Raw genomic sequence first — 19904 nt, forward strand, 5'->3', positions numbered from 1 at the left:
ATATATATATATATATATATATATATATATATATATATAACTTGCGTACGCTTCTTTTTCAGTTAGTACATTTTAGTAATGTGTATCGACTTTCAGTAGATAAAAATACCTTTATATATCATGAATTCTAAGTTTTAAGGTTAAAGGTATTTTAATAATTTTCATTCTCAAAATTAAAACCCTCAAACCCTTACCCACCTCTGTCATCCCTCCCAATCTTTTCTCATCTCTTTCACTCCAACCTTTTCTCTGTCATCCCTACTCTAGTCTCAATTCCAAAAAAATCAAACAGTTGCCTTATTTTAATAATTTTCATTCTTAAAACTAACAAAAAAACCTCAAACCCTTATTAAACTCCTTCATTTTTTTCAACCCTTTCTCCTTCATCTCTCACTGAAACATTTTCTTTGTGATCTCTGTACTAGCCCTAACTAAAAAAACATTCATTATTAAACCATTTACTTTTGTATAAAGAGTTGAGTAATTGACATATTTACCTTCGGAAAAAAGTTCATTTGTAATCTCTTTAATTGGTTTTTGTAAATTTAACCGTTTTTTTAATTGAAAACTTTACCCATAAAATATATAAAATCTAGTTAAAATGAAATTACAAAAAATATTTATATTTAACTTTATAATTATAGTAATAATAACAACAATAATTATATTATTTTTTATTCTCATAAAAATAGAATGTCATACACATAGACGCATATGTTTTACTGATTATTTTATTTATAACTAGGATTTCCCTTTTTTATTCATATATTTTTTTAAAATTATTTCTTAGATAAATAATTTTAAAATTAAAATAATGATTTTACCAATTTTAATATATTTTTAAATTTAGCCTTTTATTTATTATGAAACTGTCTATAGAATAAATAAAAGCTATTTATAATAAAATTACAAAAAAAACTATATTTATTTTTATAATAATAATAATAATAATAATAATAATAATAAATTTATTATTTTTATTATTCAACTTTGTGCATGTATTTTCTATAGTATAACTATATAAAAAGGTTTGTTTTATGTAACAGCTGAGTTATTATTATTTTTATACATTTTACTACCAATTTTATCTTTATTAATGTAAATTATTTTATTTTTAAAATTTTGTTTGTATTTTTTACGAATATGTTTTTCATAAATTTAATAATATTATAAATTAATTATTGCCTTAATATGTTAAAATATTTTATTTTTTTAAAATGAATTATTGATTTTGATACCAATAGATAATCTTTAGCACAATCTAAAACAATATTTAAATAAAATAAAGTTAAATATGTTGAAAAATAAAGGTTAACAATTATTAATATATATGTACATGCTCAAAGATGAAACAGCTAAAACACTTGTTTTAAGTCCTAAAAAAGTAGCCTCAAGTTTTTCAATAGTAATATTCCTCGACTAAATTAAGTACAAAATTATGTTTAAGAAGAAAAGTTATAATTTTTTTTAGTATTAATATATTTTTATTAAATTAATTATAAAATTATGTTAAAAAATCTATTTTTTTAATACAAATATATTATATATCTTTATTAAATTAATTTTAACTTTATATTTGAAAATAAAACTTAATTAAATATCTATTTGTGTCAATTTTATTATTAATATTAAAACTGATATTTAATGAATTAAATTTTTTTCTTAATAAATTATATTTTTGTTTAAGTAGCATAGAATGATGAGTTATTTTTATCTTTTTATAATAAGTTTTATTTTTATTTTTTTTTATCTCTATATGAATTTTCATATATAGATTTCATAGCTTTTTATTATAAAGTTCTTTTTTTACAGGTTTTGTGAAAGTGACTCAATTATTTTCTGACAGATTTTGTAAGAGTGTTTTAGGATTAATAATGTGTTAAATTAGTGTGATAATTATTTTAATATTAAAAATTTAAAGTATATGGAGAGTTTTTTTTATTATTTAAAAACATATCATTTTTTCTAAAAATCTTTTCTTTAAAACTCTTTTCCTTTTCTCTAGGTTTTCTCCCATCCGTTTATCTCTTTGAAGATCGAAATGATTAGGGTGATCATCCTTGCGACCAGTTCGTAAATTTTGTTTGATTTGTTTTTTCTATAAAGTAATTATGTTTTCTGCTTCTTTTCTTGGTTTGTTTATTATTTCTCTAAATGTGACATTTTTTGGCTCGCATGTAGGGTTTGAATTTTCCTTATCAATATCTACCGATTGGTAGACCCAATGGTGTGCTCTGATTGTATTTTCGTTGTTCATAGGGTTATATAGAAATTCTTGTACGTCTAGAGACATGTTTAGGGTTAATGAGTAGTTTGGTATGTCTTTCAAGTAAGGGGAACTGATAGATACCTTGTAATTGCTAATTGTATGCTTATACAATATTTTATTTGTGTGATTAAGATGTTTAATGAAATATGATATCTGGAGATGAGTTATAATTGAATTTGACTTACATGAATTGTATATTTAAATTGGGTATGTTGTGTGACTGGAATTGCAATCGAAATGATTGAGTCATTAAGTAGTGTACAATATGATAATTTGTATGTTTTGGCATATGTGATTGTTGTGTGACTGATTTGTAGGCTTGGAATGACATAAATATGCATAATTATGTTCTACAGAATTATGTAGACTCACTAGGCAAAGTCGAAGTCAAAGAGCTACTGACTTGTTGGTCACTAAATGAGAATATACTTGTTGGGTGGAGTCATAGTCAAAGAGCTAGTGATTTGGTTGTCGGAGGATGAGAATAATCTCACTAGGCAAAAACAAAGTTAGAGAGCTCAATGACTTGACAGTGGCTGGGCGAGACAAGTCTCGCTGGGCGACTTTGGGAGAATTTAGGAGAATTTAAGCTTGTGAGTTCTAGTGATGATCTCGTTATTCGAGCTATCTAGTCACTAGGCAAGTGTGCTTTTAGGCACTACTCGCTAAGCGAATAGACATTCTCATTGAGCGAGATTAACAATGATTAATCTATTTTCTTATATTTTCTTTTGGTATGTTTAATGTGTGATTTTGTGAATGTTAAAATGATGGTTGGTTTATGATGTTCATTTGAGAATGGTTGGTAATAATCTAAGAAGGATTAGTTATGGTTACGATAGTGTATGTATTGATATATGAATTTTGTATCAAAAGTTATCAGGTTACTCTAATAACCATCAATTCTCAAGTAGAGAAGGGTAGGGTATGTCGTGAAAGGAGCATGAGGTTACCTTGACCAAAATGTTAATGGACTAACCTTGTGTGTGGTAGAGTAAAACTCATTGTCAATGTCTTTGCTAAACAATAGAGGCTATCACAAGTGCATAACTCGTCGGAGTCTAATACATGTATCTAGATAGTTGAGTCTAATATGAGTCTTTTATGTGATACAGTTATTGTTATGAATGATTTATTTGTGACAATCTCTTTATACCTGTTTTATGATTACTTTTTTTTTTTTTACATTAACTTACCATTTCATTTATGTTGTTTTGTCGGTGTGCTCTCATTGTTTGCAATGATCACCTTGATAGTGTGATCTTGTTTTATATAATCTTATTCTTGTTTTAGGATGATCTTCTTTTGTATAATCTTATTCTTTTTTAAAAGCTCAATAGTTTCTGTTAGTAGTTATATGACTATCTATATCAAGTACATACTTATGTAAATGATTGTAATATAATAGTTATATGCTAGTCTTATAGTAGAACAAAATTTACTTTAGTTTTGACTCTAACCCATTTTTTTTTTCCTCAATTGGAACCCCTTAAAAAAAAATAACGTTTTGAAGAATGAACTGAAAGTTACTCATAAAATAAGAATCAAACTAACGATTCTAATAACAAATTAATCATGACCATTACTTATAATCTAATACATCATTACTTGACCAATATTATATCCAAATTCATAATTTTTCAATTTACAATTATCGAAAGAAAAATATTATTGTAAGTTACATTACATGTACAAAATAAGTCAAATCCCACTTAAAGAGTTTAATTTGTCCACCACCACTTACATATAAAATCAAGACAATAATATTTAATAAACAAATTTTGGAAAACTAAATTATAATTATCCAAATAACCATCATTCAACTACAATTATTTAATACTGTTGTTTCCTTTATTTTCCAACACTCAAAAGTCTAAAAAAATCAATATCAAATAAAATATAATAGAAAAAATGTTTAACTAACTTTCAATTTTACAGAGTTCTTACGATAGAAAAAAATGTTTAACATGTTAAACATATGGAGGAATTTTTAATTTTAAGTTGCGAATGAAAAAACAATTGATTTTAAGTAAAGCAAGAGATATTTGTAATTGTCGAACTATTAAGGTTTTGAATTTGGTGAATGGCTAGGAAATATCGACAAAACACAAATGATTTTTAAGATAGGAAAATTCAATAAACTTTGGGATTTCGTAAAAAAATATATGGAATATTTTAAAGGGAAGGATGATTAGACCCATACAAATACACACCCATCTTCTAAATTCTGAGAAAAGAGAATGAATATCGTAAGATTCAAGCAATAGTCTTTTCTTCGCCATCGTTCTCGATCCATCCCTTCAACGATCTTGCGTTTTATTCACAACATACTTCCAACTCATAACCATAACGGGTCATCAATTTCTTCTTTCTTTTCCTATTTTTTTCCAATTCAATTGCGTTTCAGTCGTTGTTTTTTTCAATATCCTTCTATTGTTTGTTTCAATTTGCGGTTTCTATTGTCTGAACGCTGGGTGATTCATACAGAGGGTGGATCTACATCAAAGGTCCCCTATTTTTAAAGTTTCTTCGGAATTCTGATTGGTATTTTAATTTGGGGTTTGTAGTTATGTTTCTGAGGAAGCTTTAGTTCGAGATTAATGAAAATTTAATTGTTTTTCTTTTTCATGTTTTTGGCGTGAGGTTTTGCCCTAGGATGATTGTGAAATTTTTTGTTATACTCTCGAATTATGTATTCAAATGTGTTTGTTACCCTTAACTTTCCAGGTGTTTGGATGTGTTGGAATCTGAACTGGCCTTTTGCTTGTGTGTCTTGCTGTGAACTAGGTTTTGCCTATCTTTCTGTTGTCGTTGAAAAGAAAATTGAAGTCTTTTTGTTTTGTCTTTGTGGCTGTTTGTTTTAGGTGGTAGCAATGTCGACTCCTGCGAGGAAGAGGCTCATGAGAGATTTCAAAAGGCTGCAGCAAGACCCACCTGCAGGAATCAGTGGTGCCCCTCAGGATAACAACATTATGCTGTGGAATGCTGTCATATTTGGGTGAGTTGAATTGGATAACAGTTTCTCTGTGCTGTTTATTTGTCTGATATAGTCACTTTGTTTTATTTCATTTTTTCCTCCACTTTGTATAAGTATGGTGGATAAGAACTTTCTACTTTCTTGTCTGCTTTGGATTGCAGTCCTGATGATACACCGTGGGATGGAGGTGAGTTTGTCCTTTTACTATGACTCCTATATTGGAACAATCTTGATACATGTTTCAATTCAGTTATTTAGCCGTCTTGTACATTGTATGCAGCGTTAATGATTCTGTAATGTTAGATGAGGTTACCTGTACCATGGCTCCATTCTTCTAACAATTTTATTGTTGCACTTTTTCCATTTGGTTTCTGATACGGCAGTATTAATTATAATCTGTCTATTGCATTGTTTTATATTAGCTTTACATTCTTTATTTATATTTGCTTATATTTATACCAGAGGTGATGACATAGAGGAATAAGACATTTGTTGTTATGTTATGTTAGAGATTGCATTTACATTTGCAAGGGAAAGATATTTAGTTAGACCATTGAGCTAAACTATTTTTTACTCGTGAAGCTGTATTATGGTTTGGAAAAGTTAAATGGAAATTGGGTGCTCATAGTCACAGATAATCTTAACTTTATCACAATAATGTCTACATATTTTTGAGTTATCCAGGCACGTTTAAGTTGACTCTCCAGTTTACTGAGGATTATCCTAACAAGCCACCAATTGTAAGATTTGTGTCACGAATGTTTCATCCAAACAGTAAGTTTTAGGTTGAAAAGATTCTTCTTCCATAAATTACCTATCTAGCTGCTAATGACATTTCTTTTTCTCTGGAAAGTTTATGCGGATGGAAGCATTTGTTTGGATATATTACAAAATCAATGGAGTCCCATATATGATGTAGCTGCTATACTCACTTCAATCCAGGTATTATCTTATGTAATATAGTGACAATTCTGCATATTTTTTTTTCATATCATTGTTAGTATATTACAGAACCAATATATCAAGCACATATATTTACATAATTTAACTCTACAGTTGAGGTTTGGTCTTGTCTGCCTTGACCTATGCATTGCCACACCAACATTTCGAACAAATTAATGCAAGATCCTGCGGCTCTTCTAGAATTACTTATGGTTTTTCCTTTATGAACGAGCTATCTACTAGGAATCATTTTTTTTTGTAGTAAAACGTCCCTTGCTGTTTTCTGATTCATGTTTTTATTTCACTTGTAATGTTACCTTTTTTCCTTTCCTTTTTCACCATTCATTTCTTATTTTAAAAAAGAGTGGAGTTGCTATTCTGGACATGATGAATATTCTAAAAGAATATCATTTTCTTGTTTTCTTTACAAATCTCAAGGCTCTTTGTTGATTTAGTAGCTCTCAATTTTTACGGATTATTATATTTGTCTGTCAATCCTTTCATATGGCAGCTCAATATTTGATCTCATTGCTATCATGTAGTGTAATTTCAGAATTTTAAGCCCTGAAATGTGCAAAACTCTGTAATGAAACGGTTGTTTTATTAGTTCCCTTGTTTGTGGGGATGAGGGCTTGTAAGAATTTTTTTCAAGTCTGACCTGCTAAGAAACTGCATTTTGTTCACAGATATGATGTATTCTTCACATTCTTTCCTTTCATGCATATTCTATTTAGAAGGATTTCGGACCCTTCTGTTTGTGGTGGACTTATCTTAACTTTGCTCATAAAAATTACAGAACAAAAGATATAAAATAGAAGCTTGTTATATATATATATATATATATATATATATATATATATATATATATATATATATATATATATATATATATATATATATATATATATAGTTTTTATTTTTGTTTTGGGGGAGTGGGGTTCCTTTTGACAATGGGAATTGAACCTGGTATGGGTGCTTCCTGGTAAATTGTTTCCTACTATCACTGTTTACGATAATTTTCAGTCTGCTTAAACTGTCGGGGTGGATCATCAGTTAGTTAATTGATTATAGTCTGATAAAACTGAGTTTGTGAAAGGAGCAACACTTTGACATGGGAAAACCTTTGAAAGTAGATTCCTCTCCTTTTTCTGTGCAGATTCCATTTCTAATAACATTCATTATCTTCAATTCTACTCCATTCTTTTTCCGGGTTTGTATCAGACCATGGCATGAGATGCTCTTGTTGCTACTTGCACATCATTTATTATTATTATTATTATTACCCATCAAGTGTATTTTATTAATAGATTGGTACAAGGGGTACCCTCTGAAAACATAAAAATCAAGGGGTATATCTATCTATTCTTCACACTGCATATACAAAAACTATTTATTAAGGATGTGATCATGTTGTAAATTATTGTTTTCCATTCTGATGTAATCTGGCTGTGATATCTTATATTCCAGGGTGGTTGAGAAGTGATTTTGCATGACTAAATTTCTATCCTCATGATTCCACTCCTTTGACATCCTTGCTATGTATTATTCAGCATGTTAATAATTATTTTCTGAAAGTTAATTTTACTTTGGCAGTCATTGCTTTGTGATCCCAACGCAAATTCTCCTGCAAACTCAGAAGCAGCTCGAATGTTTAGTGAGAACAAGCGCGAGTACAATAGAAGAGTGAGAGAAATTGTGGAGCAAAGTTGGACAGCTGACTAAGCTGACCATAATGCTTGTGGACTTATATGAGTCGGTTTGCACTGCTACCTATAAGAAATACAATGTGCCAATTTACTGAATTTTATGTCTGTCTGTTTTGGATGTTAGGATCATCTTTTCTTTAATCAATTGTAGTTTATGCATTGTCCATGTCAGTTTATGTATTATAGAATTCTGTCAATCTGCATCGGATTATTGTCTACACGGTTCAATGTATAAGTTGTAGTTTTCTGAATTGGTTATGGTCCCAATTTCTTATTAAAACTAGCTTCAGTTTGTATGATTTTCTTGTCACATTGTTTGTGTTGGATTTTGCTTTCAACCTTCCTTTGAGACCGTGAAGTTAACGTTTCAAAGAAATGCAGTTTAGTTTTCACAACAAAAATATTTTCCTGTCTTTGCATTCTCAAAATTAAGGTATCATCTACAAATGTGGTAAGTACATATGCTTTACTGTTATTTATTTTAAGAAAAATAGGTTAAAAAAGAAGCGGAGGGAAATGTGATTTTTGTAACATCTTAATTTAGTAGATTTATATTATTAATTGAATTATTACAAATTAGGAATTGAGCAATAAACAATTACATAAGGATATAATATAAATTAACATTCCATAACACTTAGGATAAATTTCTTACAATATATAATTTTTTTTTTAGCAAATGGAAGATTTCTACAATACATCAAAAAGTCATAAACAATTATACTTAAACTAATCATTAGAAGTTTTACTATTTCTCAATCATTCTACCCTTCTATTTGTATTATCTTATGTTCACATTTAACATATGATTAGTGCAAACTAATGGATTACTGCAATCTGATAAATCGCAAACATAAAAAATATATCGCAAACACAAAAAAATAAGATAAGACAGTGTAAATGTAAATCATATTACTTATAAAATCTAAATATTAATCCATACAAACATGTCATGCTCACCTGTCTTTCAAGGATTATAGTTATATAATGATAAACAAGATAAATTTTTTATATCTGCGAGATATTGTTCTTTTCACACTACATACAAAATACATAATTCTCTTCTAACTCTTAACTAAATAGTTTCCTTTACATAGTCTTATATTTAGTAGAATCATATAATAGTCTTATTTCAACTTTCACACTAATACAGTCCATGCATCATCAAACATAGTTGTATTCTCATGCTAGGAATCATTACTCTCTCATCTTATATAACCAAAGAAAAATACAACTATTCCAAAGTATATACAATTAAAGTTGTCAAAATGGGTCACTTGGCTCAACCCATTATAGATTGGCCACTTAGTGAATTAGTCCAACAGGACTCACTTATTAATAAGCTCAAGAAATTTGAATCAAGTTGGTGGGTTAAACGAGTTGTCTCGCTTAATTAAAAAAAAAATACATCTTTTTCTTTCTTCAATCTAACATTTTTTTAATATGTAACCAAAATCCAAAAAGTTTAAAATCTATTTCAAAAATTTGTTTTTTCTCATTTCAGACGATAAATAAATCATTATTCATCTCAAAACTAAATCATAATACAAAATAAAATCTAAATAATGTTAAAAGTCATGCAACATATTTAAAAATCTATTTTTTTAATGTTGGAGTTGGTGAACGAACCCAACTCACCACGGGTTTAACCTGGGTGAGTCGGGTTCTTAATAGGTTGGATTCACATAGTCTATGCCTTTTGTTTTCCAAATATAAATCATACATCATTATTTGATAACCACATATACGACATACAAAGTTATAACATGCAATTTAATCTATAAAACAGGTCAGCGCCTAGCAAAAACTCTTTGGTGTCCAATGCCATAAGTCTTGTAAGTAAAATCCTAGGTGGTGTCCAATGGCAAGTTTCTAGCGCTAAATCCCCCTGTACTCATTGTCAAGTGAGCTTCCAATTGTCTTAGCAAGAAGCCCAATGCCCTGAACCAATGGAATTCACTACCAAGTGAGCTTCCAACAATCTAAGGTGGTGTTCAACACTATAGCCATTGAAGTTCACTGACTTCCAATTTCAATTTAGGGTCCAATGATGTTGTAATGTCGTCCAAAGCTATACTAGAAAGCAAATTCTTTATTTCTCTATACTAGATTATCTAATCTTCCTATCTAGATGATTCCATCTTTTCTTTCATGCAAAATACCATGTTATAGTTTAAATTAAGCTTTAGACAAAGCGAATCAGATATCCTATTATAGCCAAATCAATTTCACAAATCACATATTCAATTCAAGCAATTTACTAATAAGTACAACATCCAATTAAACAATCTACTAATTCAGTCTAACATACCAAGTTTTAACTTTCACAAAATCGCAGTTCACATGTCAAACATGATTAAAATCAACAATATTAACTAGTTTTTAACTTAACATACCAAATTGTATATCTATTATACCTAAGAAAGACCAATATGTGGTCATTTCTAACTCAAAGACTATAACGCCCACCTCAAGCATTTAGATACCCAATTAGATTTATTAGATTAACACACATACACAAATATAGAATCAAGTAGTTACATATCACCATATTAATCACACTTTCATAAATGATTCATCATATCAAAACACAATTAAAATACTATTTAGACTTAATCTAACTTCCTATTCTTGGATAAACGCTCCTAAACTCCAAAACAGGTTCAACTCTCACAAGCTTTACAAACTCTACTTCACCAAGTTGTTCTACTTGCATATAGAGAATTCTAATAAACAATTAGAGCACATCATAACAATTCTAACCAAGTAAAGATTCATCTTGAGTTCTTTAACGTCACATGCAAAGAAATTTTTTAAAACATCTAAAAGAAGAATAACATATGAACTTACTTTGTTCAAGACTCTGATTCGATAAGATTGTAGACCTTTTAGTCCTAACTCCACGCGTTATCTTTGATCGTCAAATAGATAAAATACAGACTTCAAAAGTTAGAAAAAAGACATAGAAAGTTCTAGAAAAAGATTTTAAAGAAATAATGATTTTTTATAAAATAAAATTTAATTAACATCAAATCCATTTATAATTGAATTTTTTATAAATAAAATAGTTGAGTATCGTCATCAAATCATTTATACTCTTAAACTACTTAACAGGGAATTGAAAAATAAAATTAGAGAGTGAAATGTTTTTTAAAGCATTTACACACAAATCTTGCTTCATTATGTGGAAAGCTTTGAACATTGTACTATGTTTTTTTCACACATTTTCCTTGCCTTTCCATCGTTCCAAGCCGAGACTTGGTGATATTTTTCTTCAAGTGGATGATTTAGTTGAGGTATGAGAGGAAAGGAGAGAAAGAGAAAAGGAAAGAAGGAATGAAAACACTAATCAAAACACTATTCCAAAATTCTATCATCTTCAAAATCAACACTTCAACCTATAAAATCCGGTAGTACGTTTGGTCGTGTAGAGCAATACTGAAGAGAAAACTTTTCTAGAATAATTAAGAACTTAAGGAACCAAGCATAAAAACCATAGTTGATAGATCAAAATCGCGCAATAGTCAAAACAAAAAATAAATAAATTATATGACAAAGCCAAATAAATCATATTGATGTAAGGTTAATTTGTTAATTATCTATAACTGGGTAATATTGTGGTTAGATAGAACAAAATACCGAATGGTGCTAGTGTGTGAACGTGAAGTTTTGATGCATGTTTCTGAACGAGTTGAACGAGAATCAAAGGCATTGAAAAAGACTGTACAGTCTATTGTAGGAGATTATAAAGATTATAGGGGAGGGATAAATTTAGAGTCAGAAAGAACTAAACAATAGAAATAAATTGACCAATGAATTTCATGTACAAATAAATTCCTTTATATATTTATAATTATAATACAAATAAAGCCATTGTCAAATCAATAACTGCTTTTTGACAGGAAAATAACCAAGAAAAAAGAAATAACAACTAAATTTGTAAGAGCTATAGCTACAAATATAAGACGGATAGCTTATGTCCTTTCTTTAGTTGTCATCGCATTTCCATCTAGAAGTTGGAACACATGTTAGATAGTGACACCAATGACAATGATCATATCCACTCTCACCTCGAAATAGCATCACCAGAGCAATAGATAACCTATAATTCAACAAATAAATTCAATATGATTAGAGAACATCTACATTGCTGTGATAACAATAGAAATGCATGAGTTGAGACAGACTAAAGCACTCAGTATTGGCTGCTGTGGAGTGGATTATGCAAACAAATAACCAGTTTTCCATTTCATAACAGCCATGAGAACAGAATCTCTAAAGATCAAATTAAGATTTAGTATAATCTCATGTAGCAAACTAATAATTTCTTCTCATATACCAAAACCAGCTGAATTATGATTCATGACAGTAGTTTATCTGAGTTATGGTTATGAGGATTCAAGAAATGAACTCACCCGACAATCAGTAAAATAAGAGAGACAGTCCATAGAACATATTGGTAAGGCTTGTATTTTGACTTGAGGCGAACACCGGCTGGGAAACGTCGTTGTTCTAACCACCCAAATTGAGGGCGGAGCAGCAAAACAAAACCAAGGAGAAATCCTGTGAGGAATCCCCCAATATGAGCAAAGTTATCAACGTGGGGCAACATTCCAATGGCAAGATTGATGACAATAATAAACAGCAGTGTGAACAAAGCAGCTGCCTGCAAAATGCAGAGAGAGGGTTAGGAACTTAGAATTATCATCTGAAATATACTATCCAAGAAAAATAAAATACTCAGAAGACCATAACTAAAAGGGGTATTCACGAATTCAGTTTTGAAGAGGGTACATAAAATTAACCTATCAAGATTCATGATGACGCACACAGGAAGTCGTCAAAAACTTTCCATAACAAGCGTACTGAATAAAGAAATAGGATGGGAACTGATGACTCTATACTCACCTTATTAGTATAAATACTCCAGTTTGTGATGAGTTCTGAAAGCATTGCTCCAAGAAGTCCAAAAAGAGCACCAGAAGCACCAACAGATATGTTGTTTCTGATGAATAGAGAAGATAGTACACTCCCGCCGAATCCAGACAACAAGTAAATGATTCCTATCCTCACTGCCAACATTTTCACAAACGTGAGGCCACAACCATTTGAAGGTAAAACTTGAAGAACACAAAAGAAGATGAACACTTCCAAATGAGTAACCATGCTACTTTGTATGCCTTTGTTCAAAATTGTGTATAATTCAAACTATAACCTGGAAAAGAGAAACATACCGAACCCAAATTGTTGTTCAAGGCGAATGCCAATGAAGACCAGACTCAACATGTTTGCAGCCAAATGAACAATTCCTGCATGCAACCAAATGCAAGTCACAAGTCTCCATCCTTCATGCTGATTCACAACGTCATACCACCGAAGTGCTCCCATCTTAGATAAGCTTAAAAAATGAAGCAAAAATTTAATCAGTAAATATCTCTATACCACCATACTTGCCAAGAGTTGGGGCAAAAAGCTTCAATTTAAACAAATGAAAAAAAACCAGTCATCATGGCCTAAAAATAGATGTCATTACTTCATTTATTTTATTAATTATTTAACACCAAAGAGTAGAAGGATAAAAATGATTTAGATTATCACTAGCAAAGCAAGCATCCAGAACTGTAAAAATTGAGAAATAAAAATTTGTGATTATATAATAAAAGACAGAAAATCCATCTATTAATTTAATTCAAAATTTGTCTTAATTTTTGTCCTTCTATTTTAGATAATGGATGAATTTCGTCCCTCACCCAAATATCTAAATTTCGAAGAGTAAAAATTCACTGATTATAGCAAAATACAATGCTTATACCTATAACAAGATCAAAGATCAACTTTGACCAAAAATTAAAAAAAGAGGTCCTAAAACGCATTCTACCCATCTGAATTTCCTTTATCAAAAATAAATTTTGACTTCTGTAAGATCAAACTTGACCACAAAGACAACAGTTCGAAATTCATGCCAGCAGAACTAAACCCAAACACAACAACAGAAGTAGATCACAAAAACCCCACACCCAATTCATGAAATGAAGCAAATTTCAGCACCGAACAAACCGAAAGAAATCCAGCATCAAGAAGAAAAAATAAAGTTAAACCAACGAAAAAAAAAAACAATGGATGATGGAGCTCTTACGTAGATGAAGAAGGGCCAAACAAGGGATTCTCCCTAAGTGGTTGAAAGGAGAAGCGGCCTAGAAACGTGGCGACACAGTCCCCTTCAAAGGCGAGATTATTCCTGGGACAATCGTTGACATACATGGCCACAACGAAGACAACAACGTTAACCGCCACAAAAAGCGGGACGAGCCAAGAGGTCCAGTGAACTTCTGGATCGAAAACATAGTTAGTGGGAGCGGCGGAATAGGTGGTGGCGTTCTTGGTGGCTCCTCCACTCTCTAGATCTCTCCTAGCAGACGACATCGTTTTGGTCTCGAATTCTTGACTGAGGGAATGACGCGTTTACTTTGGAAGTCTGAAATTCTTAATGTTTCTACGCGAAATCTTTATAAGCCTTAAATCTGAGTGAAGAGAGAAAGGAAAGTCAGTGGAAGGGACGCATCAACCATTAGTGGAAATATACGTTTCATTTCATCATTTTTATTTTTTCTTATTTTTCAATAAACATTCATTTTTCTTCAATTATAAATTTAAAATCTAAAAACTCTTCATTCAATTTTCCTCATATCAACTGAATTATGCTTTGGATGTTTTCAATCTTTGTAGCTTTGAAGTGATTTACTGTGAAATATGAATTTTTTCGATTAATGTTATTTTTTTAATTTAATAATTGGTGGAGGTGTGTTTGTAGTGTCACGTAAGAAAATAATGCTAATATTGGAATACAAGATAGAATTTTGCCTTTAGAAAACAATTTTCTTGTAAGTTAAGAAATGAAAAAAAAAATGTTATTACTTGCAAAAAGAATTGACTTTTCAGATTATGAAATGCCATCATTATTATAATTTTTTTTTTATCTTCTAGAAATTATCATACGGTTAATTAATTAAAAAAATGTTTTTAATTCAGTTTTAAAAATCTCTATAGTGGACAACGAACTTAAATGTAATTAATTGAGAATAATAAAACTTAAATGTGATTAAATGATAATGCTGAAAACACGGATTGCTTTTTATGAAAACGTAAGTAACGAATCAACCATAATGAGTATTGTTTTTTTATTCATAAACCAAAAAAATATATATTAAAGGAACGAATTTGAATAAATATTTATAATGTGAATATATTATGATTAATTTCAAATAAAAATAGAACAATAAATTTAGTTATTTAGCTTTCTGAATAATATTTGTTATGTTTTTAATAATAAAAAGTAAATTTACAGGTATGTTCACTTGAGGGTGACAGGAGGTGATTGGGAGAGAGTGATTGAGTAGATTTGAGGGTAATTTTTTTTGCTATTTATTTGAGTGAATTTGGAGGTAAACGAGAATGAATTTTGAAATAAAATTTGTGAGAATTGGTGTAGGATTTAGTTTATATGATAGATTAAAAAAATTTACTTCAAAATCCACTTTCGTTTACCTCCAAATTCACTCCAATAAACAACAAAAAATATTATCCTCAAATTCACTCAATCACTCTCCTCCAATCACCTCCTGTCACCCTAAAGTGAACACACTGAATATTTTACGTGTGTTTGTGTCGCACTGTTAGAATGCTTGAAGCGACACGAAAGGTCCAATAAGTCCTTGTCTTTGTCGGGTAGAAGACGTCACGTGAAAATCACGAGGTATAGAAGATGTTGACAAAACTTTATGACGTGTCAAGTTTTAGTTGGGTGACAAAAACAGTGGATTGTGGAAGCGGCACACGGTATTTCACATGTGGTTGGTATTGTTCATGTATAGTATTTTATTCATTAAATTTTATTACAACATTTTACAAAATTTACAATTTTCATTTTTTAATTTTTTACTTTTTTGTTAATTTTGCGAATTCTTTAGATAAATTTAATTTCTTAATTTTATTAACTTTGTTTTATTTTAAAATTAATATTCCTAACTTATTATTTTGGACATGATAAGTGGAAAGAGAAATGTATGATATTTTTTATTATTATATTTCACAAGATTAAAGAAAAGTACATGTAAATAAAGAAATATATGATATTTTTATTTAAGATTATGATATTTTGACAATTTTTGTAACAATTTTTGTAATAATTTTTTATAATAAAATACGTGTTATCACTTTATTGATCTATTTAAATTTATGTTGAAAAAATATTTAAAACAAACTAATCACAAATTACTGTACTGGCTTTGTCAAAAAGTTTTAAAGAGTGGTTAAAAGAATTTTTTTATTACACTTCCTTTACAATAATTAAATTTTTTTTTTGATATTTTGACAACCTTTTTTAACAATTTTTTTATAATAGGACACATGTCATTATTTTACTAGTCTATTTAAATTTATATTTAAAAAAAAATGTTTGAAACAGACCAACCACAAACTACCATGTATGTATGCATTGTCAAAAAATTATTAAAAAAATATTGTTAAAATAAAAATTTTCCTAAAAAAAGCAAAAAGTTACGTAATTTGTTGTCCAATGTAATTCTACACTCATTCCAAGTACTTTGGGATTGTCATTCAATAAGACTAACAAATAATGAGATATCAGATAAACTTACATAAAAAATAAATATAATTTTTAACTTAAAATTTCACAACAATAAATTTATATTTTTTAATTTTTTGTATAATATCAATTATCTATTTTAAATATTTAAAAATTTAAGAATGTCTTGCATGAGTTATATCTCTCATGTTATAGAAAAAAAGAAAGTTTGTGGTAAAATATTTCCAAAAAGTTATTTTGATAATATATATTAAATAATTTAATTATTAAACACAAAATAATAAGATTTTAATGGTTAAAAAAGAAATCCATTAATTTAACACAAAAATCTAATCTTAAAATACGAAAAAAGTTTGTGGTAAAAAGGTCCTAAAGTTATAGTTTTTTCTAAAAAAAAATATACTTTAAATTAAAAAATAAATGAATTAAGAAACTTAAAAGTTAAAAACAATCAAATATTATTATTTTAATAATTAAAAATATAAAATGTCATATTTAAAACGGAGATTTGATTAATTTGGTAACGAAATCTTAAACATAGTGATGACATTTGTTTGAAATTAAATGAAAAATAAATTTAAATTAAATGATATGAATATTAATATACATTTATGTTTTTATTGGAATTTTAGGTATGAATTTTTGGATACGAGAGTTCTTGTGAGTAAGAAAACACGCTTGTAAGAGTGAGAGTAAATGTATACTGTATTTATAAATTTTTTGGATTTTAACTTCATGTAATAAAATTGGTAATATTGTATTAAATAATATTATTAAAATAAGGACTTATCTCAAATAAATAATAATAATAAAAATAATAACATAATAATTTACCATAAACAACGATAATAATATTAAACTAATGAGATGAGTCACAATTTACTTTATATTAATAATTAATTTCACTTTTGTCATCTAATTTGTTTGGAAAATTAAAATAAGCTCGTAATTTTTCAATTTTTTATGTTTTCTGGATTTTTATTTGAAATTTTTGTCATGTCTCAGGTAATTTTTGTGCCATGTGACAGTGATTATGTCATGTATTTGTATAGTATCACGTGTCATATATTTGTATAATATCACGTTATGTATTCACACAGTATTACGGTCAGTGTTAGTTTGCGTTTTATATTTATTTTAGTTTTTATATTTAAAATTTTGATTCAATTTAGTTTAATATTTTAAACTTAAGTTAAATATGTCAAATTAGAACTTGTAAATGTATTTGTCAGACTAAAATTATAAATAAATCAACAAAGAGAAATGTTTTTTTTTTTTTTATATTGAAGCAGGGATTTTTATTATTAATATAAATAACATTTCATATTATTGATGTATAATAAGTTTAAAATAGATTTTTTTAAAATAAAAATGTATAAAATAAAATTAATTTTAATATTAAGGTGAAATGATTTAATGTATAAATTTAAAAAAAAAAATTAACATGTATATATAAATAATAATTAAACTCCATTACTAACTTGATCCTATTTTGGAAGAAACAAAACTAAATATTTAAAAAAAAATTAAAATTGAATTGAGTTAAAATTTTAAATGATTAAATTAAATACAAGACATGATAATGTCACTCTCAACACACATAAAGAATAAATTAAAAAAAAAAAACAAAGTAAAAATATATAATTGCTTCTTTCTAACATTGCTTATATTTATTTTAAAGGTCGAAATTTAAATAGAAATTAAACATAATGTATCTATCATAATTTGAAAGCTTGATTAAAGGCAAATTAATTTGTCTTTGTCTAATTATATTTATATGGACTGTCTCTTTTCATTGATCATTTATTATTTTTTTATAATATCTGAGTTGGGAGAGAAGATAGAAATTGTTGTGAATTTAATTTTTTTCATTAAAAATTAAGTTATAAAATTGGTTTGAGAGTAAATGTTAGAAAGAGGACATATGAGATTGTACGTTAAATTCTTTACATTAACAATATTAATATTTATCACAAAACTAATCTTATATCTCTAACTATTTTTATACTATTGGATAAAGTTGTGAAACAATTTTTAGAAAAAAAAATGCTAGGATCTATAATATTTAATTGTGACGGTCAAATGAGTTTATCTCAAATATAGATTTTATGACTTATTAATTTACTGAAATCAAAGTTTTTATTTAGTTTTTTTTTTTTTTATTGTAGGATGATGTTTCCCATGAATGTTTATCAGAGTTCACTACTAGAAATAGTGAAATTAAACGTTTAACTTATTACTTTAAAAAAGAAAAATATGGTATTTAATGTTGATAAGAACTGGAAGTAATCCATGAATTACCCTCATAAGCACTGTTATGAGGTTATTATGCCATGAAGATCTCTCAATATGGGTAATCTGGCCCGATCTGGTTCGGCTCACCACAGGTCAGTCACTTAGTGAGTCAACTCAATCTGACTTGTTTATTAGTGAGTCAGAAAAATTCGAACCCCTGACCCAACCCATCACGGGTTAGTAGGTAAACGACTTGAGCGGTTCACTTAATTACAATTTTTTTAAATAAAAAATTACAAAATTTCTATAATTCAAATATAAACAAATTTCACTCCCAAATTTCACTTCCAACATTAGTATTTAATTAATTTTGAAAATAGGAAACTTAAATAATTTTTTCGATTAAAAAAAATAATAATAAATATCATTTTATGAAATTAAAATTAAATTTTAAAAAAATAAAATTAGGTAGGTGGATTGGTGGGCCAACTCGGCCCACCACAGGTTCAACTTACATGAACTTGGTTTAAATTAGCCGAGTTGAAATCTGACCCGCATTAAAAAAATACAATTTTTTCAAATCCAATCCAACCCGAACTAGTGGTGGACTGGATTAACCCACGAGTTATGACCAATTTTGATAGCTCTAACATGATGATTAGATTAAAAGGTAAAAATCCATCATAGTTACTGAAAATAGAAAACATAGCTAAAATAATTAGACTTTTTCATTGACCTGCATTTATTACATCACTTTTATAGGGGTTTGCTAACTTGCGTACGCCTGTTTTTCAGTTGGTACATTTTAGCAATGTGTACCGGGTTTTAGTAGACAAAAATACCCTTATATATTGAATTCTAAGTTTTAAGGTTAAGGGTATTTTAATAATTTTCATTCTCAAAATAAAAAAAAAAACCCTAATCCCTTATCCACCTCTCTCATTCCTCTCAACCTTTCTGTTTCATCTCTTTCACTCTAACATTTTCTTTGTCATCTCTACTCTAGCCCTAATTGAAAAAAATAAAAACACTTGTCTTATTTTAATAATTTTCATTCTCAAAATTAAAAAAAAAAAAAAGAAACCCCAAACCCTTACTCACCTCCTTCATTCCTCTCAACCCTTTCTCCTTCATCTCTCTCACTCAACACATTTCCTCTGTCATCTCTAC

The 19904-nt window shown here is 28.4% G+C and overlaps 2 protein-coding genes across 3 annotated transcripts; one reads left to right on the forward strand and one right to left on the reverse strand.

The window, feature by feature from the left end:
- The first annotated feature begins 4467 nt into the window (after window positions 1–4467).
- LOC106773368 (ubiquitin-conjugating enzyme E2 2) lies at window positions 4468–8204 on the forward strand. 2 transcript variants are annotated; one of them, XM_014660068.2, is made up of 6 exons: window positions 4468–4622; window positions 5134–5267; window positions 5408–5433; window positions 5931–6020; window positions 6100–6188; window positions 7782–8204. In XM_014660068.2, the coding sequence occupies exons 2-6, from the start codon at window positions 5143–5145 to the stop codon at window positions 7908–7910; spliced, it is 459 nt and encodes a 152-aa protein (XP_014515554.1). In that variant the 5' UTR covers window positions 4468–4622; window positions 5134–5142; the 3' UTR covers window positions 7911–8204. The 2 variants fall into 2 exon arrangements, with proteins under 2 accessions (XP_014515554.1, XP_014515562.1); XM_014660076.2 differs by lacking the exon at window positions 4468–4622 and adding an exon at window positions 4645–4776.
- Window positions 8205–11711: 3507 nt separating this feature from the next.
- Window positions 11712–14437, reverse strand: LOC106755845 (RHOMBOID-like protein 2). The gene is made up of 5 exons (XM_014638099.2): window positions 14031–14437; window positions 13129–13292; window positions 12803–12966; window positions 12310–12560; window positions 11712–11996 (listed from the first exon to the last, which is right to left on the reverse strand). The coding sequence occupies exons 1-5, from the start codon at window positions 14315–14317 to the stop codon at window positions 11882–11884; spliced, it is 981 nt and encodes a 326-aa protein (XP_014493585.1). The 5' UTR covers window positions 14318–14437; the 3' UTR covers window positions 11712–11881.
- Window positions 14438–19904: the final 5467 nt, after the last annotated feature.

This window comes from Vigna radiata, chromosome 1 (assembly GCF_000741045.1).
Source record: "Vigna radiata var. radiata cultivar VC1973A chromosome 1, Vradiata_ver6, whole genome shotgun sequence".
Classification (NCBI taxonomy): Eukaryota; Viridiplantae; Streptophyta; class Magnoliopsida; order Fabales; family Fabaceae; genus Vigna; species Vigna radiata.